This window comes from Ceratosolen solmsi, unplaced genomic scaffold, assembly GCF_000503995.2.
Source record: "Ceratosolen solmsi marchali unplaced genomic scaffold, CerSol_1.0 scaffold15, whole genome shotgun sequence".
NCBI lineage: Eukaryota > Metazoa > Arthropoda > Insecta > Hymenoptera > Agaonidae > Ceratosolen > Ceratosolen solmsi.
In genome coordinates, this window is record NW_011948434.1 from 2,784,999 (window position 1) to 2,808,549 (window position 23,551).

General features: G+C 20.3%; 1 protein-coding gene across 1 annotated transcript; it reads right to left on the bottom strand.

Annotated features, from left to right (window-relative positions):
* Positions 1–1,422: 1,422 nt before the first annotated feature.
* Positions 1,423–22,856, bottom strand: LOC105364797 (ATP-binding cassette sub-family G member 1). Its single transcript, XM_011502824.1, has 11 exons — positions 22,680–22,856; positions 16,170–16,287; positions 12,426–12,615; positions 7,463–7,608; positions 5,557–5,795; positions 4,779–4,981; positions 4,429–4,597; positions 4,202–4,302; positions 3,764–3,919; positions 2,076–2,319; positions 1,423–1,708 (listed from the first exon to the last, which is right to left on the bottom strand). The coding sequence occupies exons 1-11, from the start codon at positions 22,849–22,851 to the stop codon at positions 1,539–1,541; spliced, it is 1,908 nt and encodes a 635-aa protein (XP_011501126.1). The 5' UTR covers positions 22,852–22,856; the 3' UTR covers positions 1,423–1,538.
* Between the last annotated feature and the right edge of the window lie 695 nt (positions 22,857–23,551).

A 23,551-nucleotide genomic window follows, 5' to 3' on the forward strand; every position in this document is an offset into this window, starting at 1 on the left:
TTGTCTATCTTCAGCTATATTTCAGCTAGAGTTCAGTACCCAGAACTTGTTATAATTATCATACAATTACATGAAAAATTCACAGTCATGTGACCATAAATAATTTAGCTATAATAATTGTTATGGCTGTAATTTAAAACTCAATTAACTTATTATACTATTAATAGTAAATATTTTATAATAAAAATTATTAACGGATACATTATGCACTGAGTTAACTGCAAATGAAGTTTTCATTGGTCAAGGTAATAAAGAAACATTATTTGCATTTTAAACCTTTTTTTTTTATTTTTATTCACTAATTAAAAATAAATTTACAAAAACGCTTTTATTGAAGATTCATTTTTTTAAGATTGTTTTTTTTTAATTCATAAGAAATTCATTTAACATTTTATAAAATCTTAATTTATATTGATTTATCAAAGAAGTTTAAACTCTAAAGTACATAATTTCATAAAAACTTTGTAATTTACTTAAAAATCTGATTATAATTATTAAAATTCAATAAGATAATTAATGTAAATTTTCTTGAAATATTGCTAGTATATAGCAATGATTACATATTATATACATATTTTATTAATCACTATGAAAATATCAAATGATTCAAATTATAATCTTTCGATTTCCAAATATATAATAACTATAATTGGTTTAATTAATAAATCAAGTGTTAGCGCAAAAATAGAAATCTATTCAATATAAAACGTAAGAATTTAATTAGAATAAAAATGAATGTATACTTTCGTCTCATTTTATTCTACTTTTTATTGCATGTTATTAATATCGAATGAAATGTAATTTATTCCGAGAGAACTATTATCTATGTAATCTAATAAATTATATAATAGTTGAATTTTTACAGCTGTTATCAATTTTAATTAAAAAAAAATACAAGATTTAATATAAAATTATTTCTTTTGTCCATGTAAAAATTATTTTTACAATTAAACAAATTTCATTTTTGAACATACTTACAATTTTGTTAAAAAAGTATTAGTTACAAAAAAATAAATAACAATAAATAATAAAATAATGTTGTAATTTAATCTACAAAGTTAATTAATAGTCGACGTAAAACATTGTATGGTTTAATGTAATTAAGTAATCTTATTTATGAATAATTTTTTAATTAAAATTTTATTGTTTCAAGTATTTCTTAAAGAACTCGTTTTTTCTTTAATAAAATAAACAACTAAACATTCTTAATATCTCAATATTTTCATACGACAACTAACTTTAAAAGTTTGAAATATAAAATAGAGTAATTTTTTTAATAATATATTATTAACAAAAATTTCCTTACAAATGACAGATAAACAAGTATTTAATAACAGTTTATACATACTAGTTTTTTTCAGTCATACTCGTTTATTTAAAATAAAAAATAATAGCAATTAAACTTTATATCGATGTCTTTTTTGTTATAATATTTTCAATGTATCACTCAGTATAAATTACACACGTACAAAATTTAATTTCTTGCGATATAGATTCAATATGCAAATGAACATGATTTAATTATGAATATTATAATCTTATTCCATTCTAAAATGGCTCTTTATAAGTCGACCTATAAGGTGAAGCGCTCTAAATGTTTTATTCGGTCTTAAACGCTGTCTTAATAAGTAATATGTTAATGTCCTAAATGCGAGTAAAATAATGACAAGAGCTACGAAGTCAACCCAAAAGACGATTTTCTCCATACCTACAAACAGAAATAAAAATTACATATTAAGTATGAAAATAAATTAATTTATAAGTTAATAATATTATTTAAACAAAATAAATAACAAAAATATATTTATTTGTTTAAGAAAATATTCGTATATAAACTATAATAAAATTGTGTATATAACTAGTTGTATAATTAAATTATTTATTGACTTGAATTACAACGATCGAATTAAATATTTATCCAATTTAGTATCATTGATGTGACAGTATACTTCAGTCAATTACTTTAAAAATCAATTATTTTAAAATTTTTAACTTTATATTAAGAATACCAACGTTATGTATAAGATAAGAAGAAATATTTTTATAAGTAGTATAAAAGTGCGTAAGCTAATTACCCATGCTACGAAGAAGCTGACGCGGGACAGCATAATGGCAGTAGAACATCTCTCCTTCAGGACAAGGCAATTTACCACGGTTATATCCGTATGTTGCAACAATAAGTCCTTCCAACCCATAGCGTATGTAACTAACGTACATGATGATTTGCCGGTAGATTGGCAAGGGCGCCTCGTCACCGATGCCTTGTACTGCAAATAGCATAAGAGGCACAGTCATGGCCGGCCCCACGAACATTCCATTCTGAAATGTGTGATGGTTTTTAATATTATTGCAGTAAAAGCTTTACATTTATCGTCATTTGCATTATAACATTCATTTTAAACAAGGCCGTACATGAACATTGCAACTGAACGATCAATTATAATGTAAAATAAAAATAGCAATTTGAACACTTTGCAGGAACTTTATTTTTGTAGTTATTAAATCTTATCAATCCGATTCAATATAAAATTCTAGATAATTATATATTATGCCTTATATTAAAAATATGAAGAACATTAATATAAAAGATTCATTTAACGATTGTGTTAAAATTACGTAGGAATATACTATTTTATATTTAAAAAGCGAAGGAATGAATACTTCAGTAATATTACTATATTACTTAATATTAAGTTTGTGTTAAAATTCTAGAAAAAAAAAAGAAAAACCAAATTTTTATATTAATAGGGTTGTTTATAAATTATATACATTATTCTTCTATAGAAATTTTATTTGTAAAAATAAGTATAAAAGTAAATTTAATATTGATTTTATTATATAATATAACTTTTCATTTCATATAACATTGAGCAAAATCAGTTTAAATTTACGTAAATAATAATTAATTTTACTTTTAATGTAACTGAAATTTGTAAATATTATAATTAAAAAGTACATAGTATAAAATAATCAGTAATAACATTTACAATAAAAAAATATTTAATATTGTATAGAATGATTAATGATAAAATTTACAATAAAAAATTAATCATGCATTTTCTAAACAGAATAATATATTATTTTCCTTGTTTTATTTGACATTTTAAATTGATTTGAATTAATTATATATAATGAAAAAATATTAATATTCTTATTTATTAAAATTTATCTGTTAAATTATAAATCATAGTTAATATATAAATCTCTAATAGATGAATAGAAATTGCAAAAATTAGTACTGTTAGGATGCATTTCCAGATAAAATATTATGCATACAACATTATATTAATGTTATTTCATTCTTTTCCGATCTTATATTTTGCAATTGGCAGAATAGAAATAGAACGTAAATTGCTTACAAATGACTGATTAAATATAAATAAATACTTTTTTTCAGTTATATAAAAAGCGTAACAAGTAATGCTACTTATTAGCAGATGAACATCAATTGAATCTCGCTATAATTGAAAATAATAATTATCATTTAATAATTATATATTTTCTGCTTTCTGTGAATCGACTACATATTATTTTATATTGATGTTAGTTTAATGGTATAAAATAGTTTTTATATGAATAATTTTGCAATAAATTTTATTATTTAAAATTAAATCCAATAATTAAAAATTTTAAACACTTATTGTTTTAATATTAGTTACTAATTATTGTGCTTATTATTTTAAATAATAATAAGAACAGATATCTTTAAATATTATAATTTATTATAATTTAATCAAATTAAATAATATGATTAAAATCGTACCACAATACTTAAAGTACTAGCAACGGCTAGTCCCATACTTTCCGCTATCAAGGCACAGACCATACACGTACTAATAAACATGGCAAATCTGTAGAATTCCATTGGTTGACTAGTGATTGGGTAAACCATCAATAAATAGAGGATACATAAAATAAGCTAAAAATATATGAATATAATTGTAATATTTTGCACATTTATACTAAAAAATATTAATTTAATATTTATATTATGTATAAATCGAAACTTTTAGTAAAATCAAATATTCTGTTATAACGTTTAAGAAAATCTGGTATTATACATATGTTAATGAAATGATTGAACATGGTTTTAATATTAATTGATAGTTAAATACACTATAAAAACATTTTCAATAATTAAATTTATAATTATTTCTTTAGAGGTAATAAAATACAAATGCTATCTGTAGTGCGTACTCACTTGCGCAGGAATATTGGATATAGTTAAGGCACAGAAATATGGCCCAAGGTCGTACCAACGATTAAAATGCTCACGTTTAACAAGTTGAACCTCTTGGGGAACTAAAATACAATGAAAAATATATTCTGCGTACATCTTTATTATTTAATTTAAGAAACGCTCGAGATAAAGTAAACGAGATAGCAATAATGTTATAGGACTCGATACGACTGTTTTTGTCAACGTACAATGTAACAACACAGGCAGCATAGGAATGTAGAGAAATACGATGAGACAAGTAAAGCAGAAACCGAAATTAAAAAGAGTCTTGGATCCATCATTGCCAATATCAAGAAACAGTCCTCCAATTATGACACCCAAAAATATGTGTAACGAGATCTTTAAATACATGTAGTTCTGTAAATAATTATAGAGCATGAATTAAACTTCCATATGATCAATATTTATTCTATTTATATTTTATAAATAAAAAAAGAAATAATAAAGATTTTTAAAACTGTATGATTTACAAAGTGTAGTTGTTGGATATAGATTAAGAAGGAAAAAAGAACATTTTATTAAATAATGTAACCTTTACCCTATCGCGATAAAATTGAAGCATTTTCCTTCGTAGTAGGATTGTGAATTGTTCCCACCACGAAATCTTTGCTATCTCTTTTGAAAACTTGTATCCATCAGGACTCATTTGATTAACAAGTCCAATAGGAAATTTCATATCAATTTTAGAGATCATTTTGTCAACAAGCTCATGTCCATATTCCCCTGATGATACTTCTACAACTGCAAATGAAGTTATTTATTAATTTTAATTATAAAGTGTAACAAAATTCTTTTAAATTATACATCAATTATTTTAGTCAATATTTGAAATGGAAAATTTAATTTGATTTCGGTTTTCTACTTTGATCATTTATTATCTATGTATATATATATATATATATATATATATATAAATTTAATTATTTATTATAATAGTTACTACAACAAAAAATATACAATAAATCTTTTAAAATAATATATATAAATTATAGCTATAATTTATATATAATAACATTGGCATATGATACTATCAATAAGACTATTAAATATTAAATTCAATAAACTGATCATTTTAAATATAATGTTATATAACAAACGATATAATGAATAAATTATATTCAATATTTTTTAATTTGATATTTTCATTATTTATAAATTTATATAAAGAAGAAACTAAATTAAGTTTTCGATACAAGAATAGTGCATTTTTCGTTTAAAATATTTGTATTCCATACAATAATCTTTTTTACGAATTGAATGAATATAATTTTTCCTGTGAATAAAAAATAAAATTAATAGCTTATATAAAGACTTACTAAAATCTGCAGGATTATAATGTTTTGGGCAGTCGATTCCTACATGATGCAAAAATGGAACGACATCATTTACTAGGCCTCGAAACGCACACTGACCAGCAGTGACTACATAAATGTGATGAAATTTGGCAAATATACTGGCGCTAGGTGTGTGTATCGAACAAATTACCGTACGACCGCTTAATGCCACCCTTTGTAAAAGATCTATGCATTGAACTGATGACATTTCATCAAGTCCACTGAAATAAATAAATTATTATAAATTACATATAATATACAATGACACGTTATATTTCATAAGGAAAATGTCGAATGCCTGTAAATATATTGGCTAAATCGTTCAAATATATAAATCTATAATTATTAATCTGTATAACTTGTGTAAATACTTGTTTTTAATGACACTCATTTATAATTGAGTTTATTCAATGAGAAGCATGAATAGTGCATGATATAATCTTCTGTTACTACAAATGTATTCTGATCATAAATCATTTTTAATTTTCATTTGAGTATTCGTAATTAGTTTTTATCTGGTATTTTCATAAAAAAATACTCTTTCATATTCAACTTCGACTATGTAATATATAAAATAAAATTTTTATTATAGACGTACATAATTTATTTATATTAATTTGTAATGTATGCTATTTAGTAATAACATATAGATATAGTTTTATGGAGTTGCAATGTAACGTTAATTAATATTGTTAAATTAAATCTCTATATCATTATATTTGAAGAGATACAATATAAATGAAAATTATTAATATAAAGATTCATCTAAAATTAAAAGAAATAGAAATAATCTGAATTATAAAAGTATTAACATAATTTGAATAATTTAAGCAGATGAAAGGCGAACATAAAATTTTTCACCTGAAAACCAAACTTACATCTTTCATGCAAGTTTTTTCAATTTTATTATTATTTAATCAATGTTAATATATATTTTCAATTCAAGAATTTAAAAAAACATGTTAATACACATTTGTTTATGGGAGTAGGAGAAGAGCGGAAGAGAGAAAGTACGTATGTTATTTTGAAACCTTGTTTCAGAATTATTACTATTATTTCATTAATCTTGTTTTATATGCAATTAGTGCTTATTTTTAGAAACAATTTTTTATTTTTGATAATATTTTACGTAATTAATTTAATTAAGTTTAAGTAATTTTAATAAATATTTATTGATCTTTTGCGAATCGTATCATTTAAAGAGACATAACGGACCTTCATCTACTCAGCTTTATAACTCACAAACTCGACTTTGCTCCAAAAAGAGTTGGATTTACTTCTTACCACTTATTTTCTCTCTCTCTCTCTCTCTCTCTCTCTCTCGTGTATTCCCCCTCCCTTTCACTCTTTTCATCACGGTTTTGTTTTCTCTTTTTTCCACATTTCATTTTCGTAATCGCATTTTACTCTTATTTTATTTTCTTCTTATCTGTTTCTTTAATTTTACACAAGTCTGGTTTTTACCATAACGGGTCCACCCACTTTTCGAGATTATTTAAATGTAAAGTGCTCTCCTAGAATATTTAGTATTTTATTAATATATTTTGTTAAAATCTGTATTGAAATAATCCTAATTATTTTCTATAAATACGATAAGACTAATAATAATTATACTAGAACGGTAAATAAAACAATCTACACAAAATATGAAATTGAAATATTAATATTGAATGTTGAATATTTAATTAACTATTGAATATTATATAATTATTGAGTAGCTTTTATTTGTGGATAAAGTTTTATGAAATTAAAAATATTTATTTAATTAATTCATTAAATTCATTAAGTCACTTATTTTACATTTATTATATGAATACAGTGTACTGTTTGTTCTGTAATTAAATTTATTAATACAAATATATATATAATTGTAACGCATTATACATACGTCGTTGGTTCATCTAGAAATATAACTGGTGGATTGTTTACAAGTTCTAATGCTATGGACAATCTTTTCCTCTCACCGCCAGATAATCTTTCTGTCATAGTGGTCCTCGTACTATTTAATCGAAGCATATCTAAAATTTCGCATACCTAAAAATATCAACTTTTAATATACGCATTTATTAATTTTATATTGTTTATTTAGTAAAAAATTTTTATTCGTTGAAAAATAAATATATTTATTAAATATTAATTGTAAATGTTGTTTGATAGTATAAAAAGCATTATATCGTTATTAATACAGATAATAATAATATTGATTAATGAAACTACAATTTGAATGAACTTATTTTAAATAAAAAATAATTATTTATAATTTTATGCATAAAAGAATTTATAATAAATTCGTCGAATTTTGAATATATTAAGCATATATATAGTAAAATTGTATTCAATCGAATTTCATTAAATTCCATTTATTACAAAATTATGAATACAACAGTATAACAATAGTGCATTAGTTATATTTTAAGAAGTTTGATGTAATTAAAATTTCATTAGTAATATATTTAATGTGATTAATTTGATATATTTTAATTGATATATTTATTGTTAGATTATAAACCAAATCGATTAGAATATATAGAAGTAAAAATGATTTATTATAATATATATTTATTTTATATAACATGAATAATTTAAAATATGTAAAATATATTATGAAAATGAATATTCTCGGATGTATATGGAAGAACGACAATTAATTCTATTAATTGATTATTTATTAAATATATAAATTTATTAATTAAATATCAATTAATTATTTAAAAATAAACGAAATTTGTTATGCTATATAGATGACAAGAATGTATTAATTTGTTTCATTGTAAAAACATACATAGAAACAATTTGTGTAAGCTAATTTCTTATAAGTTAAATTAATTTTTAACAATTTCAATATATTTAACAAATTAAAAAATATAATTTGTAAATTTTATAAATATATAATACTTAAGCTATTAGTAAGATATTAATTATTATTTATTGATCATTATAATTTTAAAAAATAAAAATAAAGAACAAGATAAGCTACTATAATAAATTTGATTTCTTATGAACATATAAGTTTCTCTTGCTCTGGCCTTTTTAACTATATTTTATGTTTTTAATAAGATGATACTGTATGTTTATTTATTTCATTGTGTTATTAACTATTCAAAATATTTATTTATTATTTTTAGTACATAAATGCATAGTATATAACTATATTATCTGCAAGTAAAGTATGTTTTGATATTTAATATTATTGAAATAAAATAATTATTGGGGTTTATAAATAGAAACTAGTGGGTTACTAATCTAACCCGAGACCTTCTGTTTTTATGATGACCGTCACCCTTCTATCTGAGCTAACGATGAGACGTGCTTTTCTTTATTTAAATCGTCTTTATATCATAATTGTCGAGACGCTCAAAATCAGAATTAAACACCATCACGGTTCACAAACGTGAACATTTAACAGCATTTTTGAATTAATAATAATTTATGAAAATATATTTACTAAACGTGTTACATTTTTGTTGTAATAATATAAAAATATAAAAAATTGCTTTTATTTTGTAATTATAAAAGTTTGTGTATACCTATTTAAAATTTCAATATAGCAACATAAATGTATTAGAATTGTTTAATTTTTCATGGATGTAAAATTAAGTTTTCCAAATCAGTAGATAAATTATACAAAGATAGATAAATATATATAAATTATATTTTAAAAACTATTTAAGATATTTATCAGTAATAATTTTTCTAAATTTTTTTATTTAATAAAAATTATTACATTAAATTAAAACTTAAATAAAGCAGTATTTCTTTGGATTATTACATTTTTTATATAATTTTAAGATTAGTTATCGTCATTATATAACTGGATATGTAAAGGAAAATAAGATTATTTAAATGAAGTATAAATATATATGTATAAATACAATAATTTTAAAATTATGTTGATAGAACTACATGGTATTCAATATATTAACAATATGGAAAATATAATTATAGAAAATAATATAAATTGATACTAGTGCAATTTAAATAAGTATATCGTATTTTAATTAAAATAGAATTATACTACATTGTATTATTAGGGTCTAGTATTTTAATTTAGATTTACATTTCGAAATTTTAAAAATAACTGTTATCTTTGAAGAATCTATTCTTAAATAAAATTATAATGTATTCATTTTTAATAAATTAAAAAATACAGAAACATATACTTGAAGTTTCAGAATGAATGTACTAAAATAAAAAGATAATTAAGATCTGAAATTATTAAGGAATTTTTTAGACAATCAGGATACCCTATATTATGTATAAATAAATTACAAAGTATAAATCTAAAAAAATAATCTATATACTTAAAAATATATAATTTATAAATATCTATAAATATTGATAAAAAAAAATCGTGGTCATCATTATATCTGTGTGTACATGTGCGTATACCTCATCTCATATGGAATCCAATTTACTTTGGAATAACATTTATTTACGAAATTTACTTTTGATCCTTCATTATCATATAAGTATGAGTACAGCATTGAATGGAAAAAATATGTTATTTTAAAGTACAACGCTTTTAACGTTATAAATAACTATGCATATTTGACAAAGAACTTTATTTAAAAATGCTATAATATACATTGTAATTGTTATAAGAAAATATTAAAGAAACATATTACTATAATTTTCTTTATACATATTAAAATAATATATTAAATAATTATTGATTTAATATCAGATTATTCTTATAAAATTGAAGCTTCAAATTTAATAGTATTTTCGTAATTTTCAAAAATTATAAGAATCAATTCAAAATCAGTTAAAAGAGTATATACTAATTGTTTAAAATTAAACTAGTTCAAAATAAAAATATTTAACTTATCTAGTATTTAATAATATCACCATTTTCTGTACGTACAAGTATATATTCAATAGTGAAATTCATTATAAACTAATGAATGCGTGTATAGTCGCATTGTAATTATCTGCATTGGACCTATTACTGCGAAATAGACATTTCAAAGTTTTAATAAAATAACAATTTTGTAGATTGACCATCGAAACTACTTTTTTTTCAATTTAATATTAAAAAAACTGTAAAAATGAATTTATATATAAAGTATAGTATTCAATATATTTTTATATAATGTTTCGAAAAATATGATATGAAATTTTTTTAGTTATCAAACAACTTTTATAACTAATGAACATAACTGAATTATGCAGTATTTCAATATTATATTACTAAGTTTTGTATGATTAAGAATGTTTAAATTTCTATTTTAATGATATATTGTTAATTTAATAATATGAACGCAAATTTATATTAAAATATTACATTCCTTCATTTTATAATTTCTTATAAGATGTTAAAAAATTTATTATTATATAAATTTTTTAACGTTGCTTCTATATATTTTAATTAAATAAATTATGTTTGATATTACACAATGAGCAGCGATGACGAATAAATCGTATATAATAAAAGTAAAAGATACAAATCGAAGAAAACTATAGTAATCATATTGGTTTAAAATTTTTTAAACCAATTACTAGAAGTCGTATTAAAAAATTATGAAATTGCAAATTTAATATTAATTTATATATGTGTACAATATCCAATTTTCTTTGAAATGCAGTTTAGTATCTATCTGAAAATTTTTATTTAATATTTTTGTTTTAGATGTATTCAATTGTTGCTTGTTTCATATATAAGAAGTTAGTGAATTACATGTAGAAATACTTCTTAATTATTCAACTTATGCATCAATTGATTATTGAATAATATTAATTCCAAGATATTCAAATTTTTGCGTTTTAAAATCAAAATAGACTAATAGAATTAATAATAAGCATTATTGTACGTGTGTTGATCAATCTAAGTTTGTTATTTATACAATTCAAGATTAAAATTTATATATTTTTACAGTTTTAATAAAAAACATTCAGAACGGATATATGATTATAAAAAGGTAATTAGTATACATTTGTGCAAAATAATTTTATTCAAGCAAAAGCCGGTTAATAATAATTGAATAATAAGCCGATTATTTTTTAAAATTAAAAAATTGAATAATTGAAATTTTTGTTAAATTCTATACGAACTGTCTCGCCATTTTAATCGATAAATGTCTTACGTTAATGTAAATTAAGTGTTTGATTAATTATTTTAATAATTCTACATAAGTATTAAATATATACTTTTTTATATGCAACAGTATTTAAATTGTTAATTAAATGCATTTACAAATTATATTCACGTTTTTATTTATTATTAATTATTTCCTATTTTTAATTAATAAAAATCTTAATATTCAAAATCGTTATTAATTAAAATTTGTAATATTTATTAAATTTTTGACATAATACCAAATTATATAGAATACATGATTGAATAATTTAAATCATTCACATTACGAATTGTTTTATTGATAAAATATTATATAGTTTAACACAGCAAATACTATACATTATGTTTTAATTTTTCATTATAATCGGTAAAAATATATTAAATTACAAACATTGAATTATATTATCAAATGAAGTATTAAATTTTATATTAAGAAATACTGTTTTATATTTTATATTTTAAAAACATTTAATATATCCTGTATGTAGAAAACTATATGATATGAATATACCGTAAGTGAAATTAAATTCTTGATAAATAAAATTACTTGTCGCTCAGTATATAATTAAGTCTCAATGTTAACGTTTTTATTTTTTAGAATTATAATAATGTTTTTATTTACGGGCATTTGCTTTTTTATATTTCTATATTAAAATAATTTCATTTCATTATATAAAACAAATTGTCCCAACTTTTTTTGAAAACATAACTTTTCATTTCGAAATTATAAAAGCAATAGTAGTGATTTAGTATATTCGTAAAAAATAAAACTTACAATAGCGAATCGGTTTGCTGCATTAATTTTACTTCCGAGTTTCAGATCGGCTGCAAAGCACATCGCTTCGAGTACAGTAAGTTTAGGTTGCACAAGATCCTCCTGCATAATGTAACAGGATGAGCGCTTGAATTCTTTCAAGTCTCGTGGTTGACCATTTATATTAATAAGTCCTGAAGCTCCTTCGCATCTGACAAATTTAAGAACAAATATAAATCATCACTTTTATTTAGTTACATAGATTATAAATTCTTTAATTTTTAATTAATGTATGATGGCATTCTTTGTTAAAAAGTTCATTAAAACTTATTTCTTTTAAATAAACATGAAAATCAATGAACATGAAAATTATTTTACATGATTGTTAATATAAGATGAATCTAATTTTTATTCGATTTTATTAATATTTTTTAGTCAATGTAAACTTTGTTTTAATATTGATAACAAAATTCTTATTCTACTACAATTCAAAATATATATTAGCATTCACTAACACTTAGCTCAACGGTAATACATACACGACTTAATAAAAGTATACAATGCAAATGAATGCAGTGTTTTAATATAAATAGGTAATGTTGTGCATTATTGAGACAATAGAAAAATTTATATACAATTATTTTGATGTCTAAAACAATTATTAAAAATAGAGTTTTATGAAATAATAATTTCATTAAGAATGGTTTTTATGGATTGTGAATTCTATATAAATATACAGTAAATGTGTAACATGATAAATAATTTCATTGTTTTTTATTAACATTTTTTAGAAGGTTTATTAGTTTGTTTTGTTTTCTATAAGATATTTGTATAAATATAAAAAGCAACTTTAAATTTATTCACGTGTAAATATATATAAAAATAGGTATATTAAATTGAATCGTATTTGAATTGTAATCCATCTATTTTAAATATTATATAATTATAGAAGCAATTTTTACATAATTTATTTATGAAATAAATTCTATATTTTTATATTGTTTATAAAAATTTATAAGTTTTTTATCAACTATAAAATAAATATGAATCATTGGTATGCAATACTTTCAAAATATAATTTTTAGCCTGAATTTGTTCATTCAACTAGAATATTTTCATCTCAGGAATTATAATTTATCTTTTAAGATGGCAGAAAAATAATTTAACGAAAGCAAATTACGTTTAATTTAAGATAATACTTTATATAGATTACAGAGCAAAGATTACTTATTCATATAACAAAAATATATACTAGCAACCATTAGCAAAATAATATAGGGTCAGTAATCGATAATACGGACGTCGAACATTGCAGCTTTTTGTATCATAGGTCGAACGGTCAGTGATCCCTGAAAGCGATACATATGATGCGTAGGAGGAGGCATCGTATTACTACGAATTTTGTAGACCTGCAATTGATTATAAGAATACAAAAGAATATAGAAAAATACTAGGATTTTAGAGTGTTTCAAGCGAAATATGAAGAAAATGGGATAAATTATCTCACTATTTATAGCTAAAACTTAAAAGTATGTTTCATATTCTAAATTCATTAGAAATCCAATATAAATGAGAAAATGCTTCAATGTATCAAATTTAAATTAATAAATCATAAAGTTTGTATGTTAATAAGAACAAAGTGAAAATGTAATAATAAGAATTCAATTGTGTAAAGTAAAAAGAATTTTTACGATTTACGAAGCTGCAAATATATATTGGTATACTTATTTTTTTTAATTTTTGCTAATAGCAATGTGCATGTTACAAAAGTCACACAAACTATTATCACTATTTTATTAGTTCTGTAGTATAAATTAAATGAAATAAAAACAGATTGAAAAAATTAATTCTAATCGGAACATACATTACATTGTTTGAATTCATTGTTATTACTATTAATATATAATATATACTATACTATATAATATATACATTATTTGAAAAATGTTTATTTAAAAAATAAATTATTGGTTTAACAAAATTAATCAATTGGAATCTTGAAGTTGCTTAAGAATGACGACTGAAGTAGTACAAAAAGACACTGAAATAAACGTTTGTGTATAATTAACTGTTAAACCATTGAAGTGAAAATAATGTTATAAAATTTAAACTACAATATTATAAAAATTCTTTTATTATTTAATTCTATTAACACGTATGAATTATACTCTAATACATATCAAATCTATATATTCAAATTCATTTTGTGTAATTTCGTAAAATAATTCCTTCACGTAGCCACTAACTGATAAATGATGCATAGAATATAGCCATCGTTATTCAATTATAATTAAATTAAACATTTTCATTTATAACAATCTTAGATACACATATGATTTCGTTTTATTTGAATATAGTATATTGCTTAAAAGCTATTATGAATAATTAATATTAACAAATCTGTGTAAGCTCTATAAATAGTTTCTTTAAACACTAGTTTTCACAAACTTCTGCAAAAGTAAACTTATCACATAGAATACTTGCTTTTCTATTTATTCGATTTTCTTTAATACCTCTATTTGTTTATTAATGACAGAATAATATACACAACGTGCAATTTTATTTTTAGATAAAGAAATCGTTTATTTTGAATAATCATATAGAGAGAAAAATTCAAACATAAACTAAAATATAATCCATAGCTTATTAATTTGATGATTAAATATTAATCAAGTCGCACTTTTATTATATTTAAGATGTAAAAAATTTCGTATTCTATTTAAGATAGAATTTTATTCAAATTTTTACTAGAATTAAAAAAAATTACTAAAGTAAATTTTTTAATTGAAAGTAAATTAAAAATTTATCGCATAATTTTTAAATGTTGATTTAAATACCAAATATATTGTTTATACTCTAAAAAACAAAAATAAATTATTGATATGTTATTTCTAATTATTAATAATTTATAAAGAGTTATAAACTATTCGTGTTAAAAACGTAAAACATACTCGTGTACAATTAATATTGCTCAGGTAAAAACATTTGTATGTATCTTCTGTCTTTCCTTTATTTCCGATTTTATTTTTTAATTACTGAATATATTAAAATTTTATTGAGTATATTATAATTAATATTTTGTAATGTGTAAATATTAGGATAATAATCTAATATTTTATATTAAAGATTACTTTTGTATTAAAAGATTGGTCAAAATCTTAATTATTTATATATCAAATAGATATATATTTGAATATTAGAAATATTTTTTAATATAATTTTTATCATTTAATTTAATTTCTTATTACGTGATAACACTATATTTTTATAATTTTTATCATATATATAGCAATAAAACTTGTATCAATTCGTATACAAATATTATTAGGTCTTTTCCATTATAAATCAAAATTATATGATATATAACTGATTATATAAAAACATCATATTTTGTGTTTAATCGATCAAACTTAATAAAAAATATTTAAAAATAAAATGAAATCTAACAATATTTATTTATAAGTATTGGATAGTAAATATTATAGATACATTACATATATTCTAAGTGAACTTATAATACCTATTTATGATATGACTTATGGAAATACGGGACAAGCAAAAACTTTTAATACATGCAAACTTTTAATATTTCATGGCATCTTTTTTTATTAAATCCAAAATTATTATAAATATTTCTTATTTTTTAGAATAAATTTTGATTATATTAATTAAAAATTATTCATTAAGTAAACAATAATTACATAATAGTTTCAATTGACTTAGAATTGATGCAAAATTTGTTATTTGAACTCATAATTAACATACTTGTATCCGGCTAAAATATTAAGTAGGGTAGATTTTCCAGCTCCGGATGGTCCAAGAATAGCTGTCAATTCACCAGATTTAAATTGACCATTTACACCTCTCAAAATTAACTTGGAACCTAGAATATAAAATAATATACAATAATTAACTTAAAAATGGTAATAATATTTGTTTATAGAATAAAAGAGAGAAGAGAAAGAGAGTATAATATAGATAAGTTATAATTTATTATATGGTATAATTAAATTGAAAATAATACGTTTTCACTAGGAATTTAATTTAATTGATATTAGTTTTATCATTAAAATTAGTTTTAATCAGTTTTATACTTACAATAGAATGAACCAATTTTAGCTAATACTTTTTATAAACATTTTATATTTGAGATGTACATGAATATTATTACTACAAATTATTTCTCAAAAATGTCATGAAAAATTCTACTCTAATAGTTTAAAAAGTTTTTAATTTAATTTAATTATGATTTAATTTAAATTTGCTTCCACTATTATCATTTTATATTTTATCAAATACATTTGTTATAAAAGTTAATTTTTTTACAAAACTGTCGAATACATTTACGAATAATGGTTTATATTGATTTAATATCATTCTTATAAAAAATACTCAGTTGTTCAATATCTTAATAGAGTGTGAATGAAAATAATGGTATAAAATTTATAATATAACGTTAAACACAGAAATAATAATTTTTTTAATAAAAACATATTCAATACCATTATGTTAACATAAATTTTATATAAAAAATACTAAAAATGTTATCCAATCGATTTCATATCGAAGAGTAAAAGCAAAAGTATCTTATTGAAAAAATCAAAATCTAGGTACAGTATCCTTTCACTAGAAAAAACTTTCATATGGTGACTATTGCATGATAAAATTTGTAAAATTACAGTGTGAGTTAGACCTTTACATACATGTGTATCTGATTTAAACTTTATCGCTTTTCGTTTCAAATAAAAAATTTAATTATATTGAATATTTTTATTGATTATGATATTGAATAATGCCATCGGTAATATCAATTTATATTTTGGATATGTAGAGTATTTGGATATATAAGTTTAACTGTTTAGAGTTTAGTTAAAAAGAAAATAAATTAACGGACCAAGTATACTACTTTATTTTAATATATTTATAAATATATACAAATGTATATAAAAATATTTTATCATGTTTCCATATATCTTTTGTATTTAAGTTTACAATATTCTAATAACAAACATATGATACAAGAAGAATTAATTTTCTTAATTAATTTCTTGAATAATTTAATCTACTATTTTGGTCATTATTTGAAAATTAAAATTTATTTTTCAAGTAGTTATAGTATAGTATTTTGTTAAGTCATAGTATTTTGTTTATATGGAAGCTATACGTACTTTATAACGAAATTTTTCCTATTAATCAGTCAAACTTACTTATTCAATATGTTCGTGTTTATGCAATCTTCTAAATATAGCGATAATATTTAGAATTAAAATTGAATAAAATTATGGAGTTTATGATTCTTAATCAAATAAGTTCTAATATTTATTCATTTAATACATATAATTTTAATTTAAAGTTACCTTTCTTTATATAATCTAATAATGCTTAAGATTCAATAATTTCATAATATTAAATTATTCTTAAATATTTGTAATATTGAGTATTTATTTGATTTTAAATAATTTAATTAAGTTATTGATAATATGTTTTAATATTTATTAATAAGTTAAATAATATTTACTCCATTCCTTATATATATAAACTAGAATAAAAAATTTTAAAAATAACTTTGTAATCAAAATTAGTTGAAAATATTGAAAAAAAAACTATAAAAAATAATAAATAATTTGAAATTATATTATATAAAATAATTATTTTAAATATTTTTTTAAACAAAATCATTAATAATGTATTTTTTTATTAAAATTTAATATTTTATCATACCTCTTTTTTTTAATTTATAATGCTGTAGCACCTTATTATAAGGTTTTATAAATGAAAAATCTCGGAATTTATAAAAAATTACATACCATAATTTACAATAAGCAAAGACAAGACTTGAAGAAATTATTTACGCAGTCACGTATAGCAACCTAATTTATGAGAAAGTAAGTAACATCGATTTACGAAATACTTACTTTTGAAACTTCGTATCAATTGAAAAGAGTTAAAACCTTGCTTTGGATTGCGCAGTTATATAATAATATTATGTTAAATACATAATTAAAATATACGTAATATAAATCATATTAATGTAGATGAATGAAGTTATAAACATAATTTTGAATTTTAAATCAATATATTTTATGTGTTAATTGTGGACTAATCGTTGAAAAAAATAAAAGATAAAGTTTAATAAAATAATATATTATGAAATTTTGTTGTTGTTTTGTTATAAATTATAATATGTAAATATCTACATAATTTCATATCAAATTTCACAAATTAATAGATTATTAGTTTTAATGATTATGTAATAACTATTTGAATAAAATGTTAAAAATAACGATGCAAATTATGAATTCGTCTTATTCGATTTGATTATATTTATGCAGTACGTGTAGTCTTTTAGGTTCGTATTATTTTACTTGTATAAGTTCACAGTAACCTTCGAATGTTATTTTTTGGAGAAACTAATTTTTTATTAATTAACTCGAGTCAGATTATATAAAAAATAGTATTTTTAGTCCTTTTAAACTACACTTATATTTATATTTATATAAATGTATTAATACATTTCTCAGTTGGTAAATTTGTATAATGAGGATTTATACAACAGTTACATTTACGAAAAACTGAGTATCTCAACAAAATTTTTATAAAAAATTATTATAAACATATATATAGAATATGACAAGAATGATAATACAATTAAATATTTAACCATTTGTTTTTAGTTATTTAAATACTATTATCAAGACAAAATAATGGTTCATTTACATTCTTGTTTTATTATAGCAATATTTTAAAATTGTTATTATATTTTTTATTTTTTATTTTATTTAAATTTTTATTTTATTATATTAATCTTATGTTAATTCTTATGTTATATTCAATTTAATATTTTGAATATTTGAAAACTACTAACTTATTCTACAGATTGTTATACATTATTAATGATGTATATATAACTTAAAAATGTGTAATTTGTTATTTCGTTTAAAATAAATCTAGTTATATAACGTAATAGCAGTTGTCTACTTTTATTGGACCTAATTAGTTATCTGTGTATCTAATAAAGGATATATTGAATACATAAAAGGTATATTTTATATAATTTATTTTATTATTATATTACTTAATTACATTTTCTTATTAAGTTATTTATAATTAAAAAAAAAGTTTTTAATGTATTTTTATTTATTTTTTATTTTATTTATTTTATTTTATTTATTTTTATTTTGACGGATATTTGTAATTGTCTAAGATAATAATAATTATCTTAAATAATTTAATAATACCTATTATTAATTAATGTAATTACATTATAGAAATATAAACCATTTAAATTAACCTAATAATGGATAATTATCATTATCACACAGATATTATGTTTGATTTCTGTAGTTTTAATTTTTTTAAGCATTAGAATACCTTATTTAAATAATAATTAAAAAATATTGTATTTAATACTAATAATGAGGTATTTAGTGTATTAATAATAATTCCGGTATGTTTACTAATGGTTCTCGTAAAACTTGATTATGATCGTGACTATTAAATACCAAACTTGGAATGTTGTAAAATGTATACTTAAAAGGCAAATGTTGTTTTTTATTTGTATACTTTTTTAATTCATTCTCACTTCTGTTTCGGTTATTATAGATTTCTAATTTTTGAATTTTATGAAAATGAAATTTTCAATTTTATTTAATTGAAAGATATACGGACAAACCTTATCTTGTTATTTACCCAACATATTACTTGCATTATCGAATTTTTTAGTTACTTTTTATTTTTTGAACATAACTAATAAAACTAAAATGTATTAGACAAACAATATTGTATATTATATTATTTAATAAAAAAGTATAGTATAATAAAAATTTAATATCCCTGTAGAAGGTTAATAATTACAATGTTATATGTAAGTAACATTATTTCACTCTTATTATGCACTATTAATTTCATAGTTTCAGAAATTTAAGGATCTATAATTTTGTTGTTATTACATTAAAATATTATCCTTAAAATCAATTCGATAATGAAATAGAATATGGTGGAAGAGTAAATTCAATTTGCAATTAATTTGCATTTAATTTACATCTTTTATTGTAAGAGTTTGTGTCATAATATAATATTTTGATATATTAATGTACTGAGATATAAATTTTTCTTGATAATAAGGTACATAATTATTTTTAAAATTATATATTGTAGTTATTACTGTTATTAAACTTTAATATCTATCATTAAATCTCAATTATTTATGTATATGAATGACACACATATTTCTGTGATAAACGGTAGTTTTCATAAAAAATTATTTAAGTTCAAATACATATGTTTTAATTTGTAGTAATTATATGTAGACATTACAAATAAAAACACAAAATAATAAAAACATGTTTTCGAATAAAAATTTTCAGAATAATATAAAAATTATTTTCATAATGAATTTCAATTAAAACAATCAACATAACGATCGACTTATTACATCCACTCATAGGTATTAAAATCATTTCATTGATAACAAAAAAAAAGCACTTGATTTAAACATAGATATCAAAAATACTTATTTCATATATATATAAATTTAGAATTTGAAGATATTATAAACATTACATTAGTGTTGTCGAAGATTACTGAAGAATATATGTATTATTTATTGAGAAAAAAAACAAACAACTTATAAGTTTATACTATAATATTATAAAACAAAACAAAAAAAATAATAAAAATAATATATCCTTGTATATATCAGATTCGTTGATTATCATAATGACATTTACAAACTCTATTATTCTTAAAGAATAAAAATAACTTTATGACTGATTTTCTCATTATTGTAATAAAATATAATAATATTAAAATATTTGTAAAATTTGAATAGAATACATAATATAAAACCATTATCAAGTTAAAATGATATATATTATTACGTTATTAAATTGAAATTAATTTTATCTATACGACAAAGGCTAGTAAATTAATAATGAATTTTTAAATTATTACTCATTAAAAATGATGATTGTAAAATATAAGTCGGTAATAAAATGTAAGTTGCAATTACTAAAAAAAAAATTGGATGAATTTATAATGGAATGTCTTAATTCAAATACATACTGATTTTAAATATAAAAAGCAGTTTTTAAATACTCAGATTGAATATAAATAAATATTAATAACTGTGATGATTTAACCTTTAAATTGACTATTCTTTTAGGTTCAATTTTATATAGGAATATATTAACATTTCTACATTAAATATCTACAAATACCACAAATTAAACATAATATTTCATCGTAAGATAAAAGAAAATAGTTAAAAATTAATTTAAAATGAAAAGAAACTGTAGGGCATAAATATTAAAATAGTAAAAATTATATAAAAAACAGAAAAAAAATAGTTACAATAAATTTTTGTCCCTGAAATCTTTAGAAAGATATTAGCAGCTACGAATTATACATTTAATTAAATAAATTAATAAAAGATGACAAAAATATAAGAAGAAATGGAATAGAAATTTAATTTTGCAGTATACACATAAAATAATGTATGAATCGCCAAATGAAAAATAATTATTGGTATTATTACTATAAACATAACGAATAAATAAAGCATTGAAAAGAATAAAAATATTGGTGTATTCTATTCTATAAAATAAATTCTATAAAATCTATTCTATAAAATAAAAAATATGAAGGAATAGTAAATAGAATATTATTTAAATAAAAACAATATTTTCAAGAAATTTTAGACAACGAAAAGTTTTTAAGGAAAGATATAATGATTTAGTAGTTCTTAAATATTTAATACATTGGAATATACGAATGAAAATGAAATAAATTAATTAATCAACCAATAAACACGAGGGTGTAATTTATATATAAATATTGATGCAAGTAGATAACATAATATTATCGCAGGACAAAAATTATTAAAATTTCACAATACATTTAAATTATTTGAATAGAAAAAATGAATGTAGTAACATCATTTACTTTATTTAATAAAACTTAAATGAAGAGAGTGATGAATAATATATAGCAATTAATTAATGTTAAGACATTTGCATTTAAAACATACCTTGAAAAATGGTGGGAAGTCAACAAATAAATTAGTCAAAATAAATAAATACAAATTAAAAATAGATAGTGTTGGTAAATAAATATTAAGAAAATATAAGTTTTAGTTTAAAAGAAAGTTCATTTAAAAATATTTAATGCATTAAATTAATTATGAATATATAAGTAAACTTTTCGAATCATACATCATTAATTATTTTAAAATAAAAATAACATATAAATGGAAATATTAATAATATTAATATTTACCTTTTCTGCCAGTAGGGACTGTATATGTAAGATCAGTGAATTCTATGTTAACTGGAGACATTTTTACGATATACGAAAGTGCTAGATTCCCATGAAAGTTTGTTGCGTCCTTCGTCAAATCATTGATATGCCCATTATTGGATAACGAATCCTTAATGATAGATTGCTCCATGAGTGATAAATCTGTGAAAAGCAGAGACCAATTTGAGCATTATTGTAATAAAACTCATAATTTTTCAACAATTGAAATTTTCTATAAAAGTGTATACATACATAAACATTCGTAAATTATAGAAAAATAATAATTGTTTAGAAATATACTTAATTATACTCACTTTTAAATTTCAAGTAACTAACAATCTAGCATAACATATTTATTTATTTATCAATATGAAAGAGCATTTACGATGTTTCTTGTAACTAATGCATTAGAATATATTTATTATTAATATATACAGGTTCTTTCATTTCCCTATTTCAATATATATATAAATATAAATAAATAAAACAAAAACAAAAGAAAATTACATCATAATAAAGGAATATATATTTTTAAATATTTCTAAGCTTTAGTATATTGTTTTCTTTTTATTTTAGACAGATAATAACAAATTTGCAATAATTATCATTACAAATAAAATATTTATATGTCTAATATTTTGCGATTTCTATGGTAACAAGTTTTTTCTAGTCGAGACAAATGTACAAGATACATAAACATCTGTGATGGAAATTCTTAATTCATTAATTAATCTGTTCAAACTTTATACATAAATACTTATCATTTATTCCAAAAATAATAAAAACTACTTTTTATAGTTTTGATAATTATTTTATACAATGTATTTTATATCAAAATTAAAACATCTAAA